General features: G+C 47.3%; 1 protein-coding gene across 1 annotated transcript; it reads left to right on the forward strand.

The window, feature by feature from the left end:
* The first annotated feature begins 364 nt into the window (after window positions 1-364).
* Window positions 365-1,534, forward strand: LOC106659974 (serine/arginine repetitive matrix protein 1-like). Its single transcript, XM_023463533.1, has 3 exons — window positions 365-663; window positions 751-1,239; window positions 1,309-1,534. The coding sequence occupies exons 1-3, from the start codon at window positions 514-516 to the stop codon at window positions 1,507-1,509; spliced, it is 840 nt and encodes a 279-aa protein (XP_023319301.1). The 5' UTR covers window positions 365-513; the 3' UTR covers window positions 1,510-1,534.
* Window positions 1,535-2,085: the final 551 nt, after the last annotated feature.

Consider the following 2,085-nt stretch of genomic DNA (forward strand, 5'->3'; position numbering starts at 1 on the left):
TTTTCTCATTCGCAATCCGCAAGTAAGGAGAAATTTTTTAAGATCCTAACTAGTTCTTAGCTACACCGTATACGTAGAAATAGCAAAAAGTGTATCTAGCGCAGCAAAAAAATCTCTGATGCTACTTCTGTAAGTAAAAATAAGGGTGGAAACATAATCCGGAGAAATTTTGTTGGCCCACCCTTGATGGAAAATATTAACATTTAGAAAAAATTCAGCTAACTTCACAAGTCTGCTACAGCTATGACTCGGGCGAAAGCCTGTACAGCGGCACGAAAAAAACAAAAAAAAAAAAAAAAGACAAATGCTGCTCCAAACGAGACGTTGAGAGCCAGTCGTGACACGGGCCACGATCGGTGCACACCACTTTCGAGGTTACAAAATTCAAACACACTCAATCTATTTTCGGACAATTTGTAAATTTCGGCCCCCCCAAAATTGCCAAGTGTCATTGACTCTGCTCTCTCAACGACGATCCAACGACGGTAGAAGTGGTAGTAGTAGTATTCGGAAATGTGCGAATCGAACAAAGACCGGCCGAAGAGATGCCCAACATTAAGAGAGAGAGAAAAACGGTTGGTACGAGACATATGCGTACTCGGGAAACTTATAGCAGGAGATTGTGAAAAGGAAAGCAAGAAAAAGTGCAAAAAAGAGAAAAGAGTAAGTTAAAAAAAAAGTTGAGTCGAGGTGCGTCTCTCTCGCGAGTAATAAAAGCTCACACGCGTCGCCATTGACAACGCGCAACAGAGGCAGTCGTCGCCGGAGGGAGCGTGCGGTGGCGAGCAGCGGAACCGGCCACCGTGGAACGATGCCACCTATACCATCGGACGGCGCCGCGGCGACAAGCACAACGCACGCATTCAGGCCGAAAGCATCGACAGCGACAGCGAGGATGCGCGAGCCGGCTGCAGTCGAGATACACCGCGCAGGTCAAAGTGCTGCAGGCCTCGGCGTACGTGCCCCGAAAGACGGAAGGACTCCTCGCCGCCGTGCTGTCGCCAGCGGCAACCATCGCCTTGCCGTCGCCAGCGGCAACCATCGCCTTGCCATCGCCAGCGGCAACCATCGCCTTGCCATCGCCAACGGCAACGATCGCCTTGCTGTCGCCAACGGCAACCATCGCCTTGCTGTCGCCAGCGGCAACCATCGCCTTGCAGGAAAAAGCCGTGCTGTAAGAAGCCCGACAAGGAAGAGTTATCTTTTATAGAATCGGATGAAGAAACACCATGCGATGAGGTAAGTCAAGTTTGGAGACATGCGCTCGTTCGAAGCTTTTCACGCTCTTACTCGTGCTTTTATACACAGACCGAGCGCCGGAACCGTGCCATCGTGGACTACAATAATCGAAAACAGAACGAGGAGCAGGCGACTGGCCGGCAGCAGCGACTACAACCCTCTGAAAAAGAGCAGCGACGAGTCGCTGCTCTCTTGGAAAAAGGTAAACAAGAGCCCGAGGGGCCTCGACGACGACGATCGAAGACCAAGAAACCGTCGTCGTCGAGATGAGAGAGAGAGAGAAGAAATATGTATATAAAAGGACAAAAAAATCGCAAAAATGTTGTAAAAAAATTAAGCGCCGAAAAAAAAAAAAATTGTAAAATGTTCACCGAACTTCGCAAACGCAATAAAAGCACCATTCGCAATTCGTCGTTTTTCGTGCGTCGTGTTTTCAGGGAAAATTGGGACTACAGTTGCTGCCGCCAAGTGGAAATGATCGAGATTCGATCGAAGCCCTGTCGAATTATTATCGATCGTTGGAATAATTTTTTCATTGGTAAAAATGTGACATCGATGGACCCGATCGGATCATCATCGGCAGAGCAGAGCGCGAAAATTGGCATCTATCTTTTTTTTTTTGACGCTGAACTTGCTGTTCTATTTTTTTAGGTATCGAAGCAATTTATATTTAGCATTTCGTGAGTATGCTTGTATCGCGCAACGATTCAGGAGGAAAAATTCAAAATTCGAGATGCCAGCTGAGGGCCTGTACAGCAAAATGAAACAAAAAAAATGCAACTTTAAGCGAGACGTTGACTACAAGTCACACGCACAATAACAACAATCACACAATACTGTCCAAGC

The sequence above is a fragment of the Trichogramma pretiosum genome, unplaced genomic scaffold (assembly GCF_000599845.2).
Source record: "Trichogramma pretiosum strain Unisexual culture from Peru unplaced genomic scaffold, Tpre_2.0 scaffold165, whole genome shotgun sequence".
Lineage (NCBI taxonomy): Eukaryota > Metazoa > Arthropoda > Insecta > Hymenoptera > Trichogrammatidae > Trichogramma > Trichogramma pretiosum.

Bases quoted from the DNA above. Each gene is read 5' to 3' on its own strand.
- LOC106659974 (XM_023463533.1), top strand. From the start codon at position 514: ATGTGCGAATCGAACAAAGACCGGCCGAAGAGATGCCCAACATTAAGA. The intron at 664-750 runs GTAAGTTAAAAA...AACGCGCAACAG, and splicing joins AGTGCAAAAAAGAGAAAAGA to AGGCAGTCGTCGCCGGAGGG. The intron at 1,240-1,308 runs GTAAGTCAAGTT...TTTTATACACAG, and splicing joins AAGAAACACCATGCGATGAG to ACCGAGCGCCGGAACCGTGC.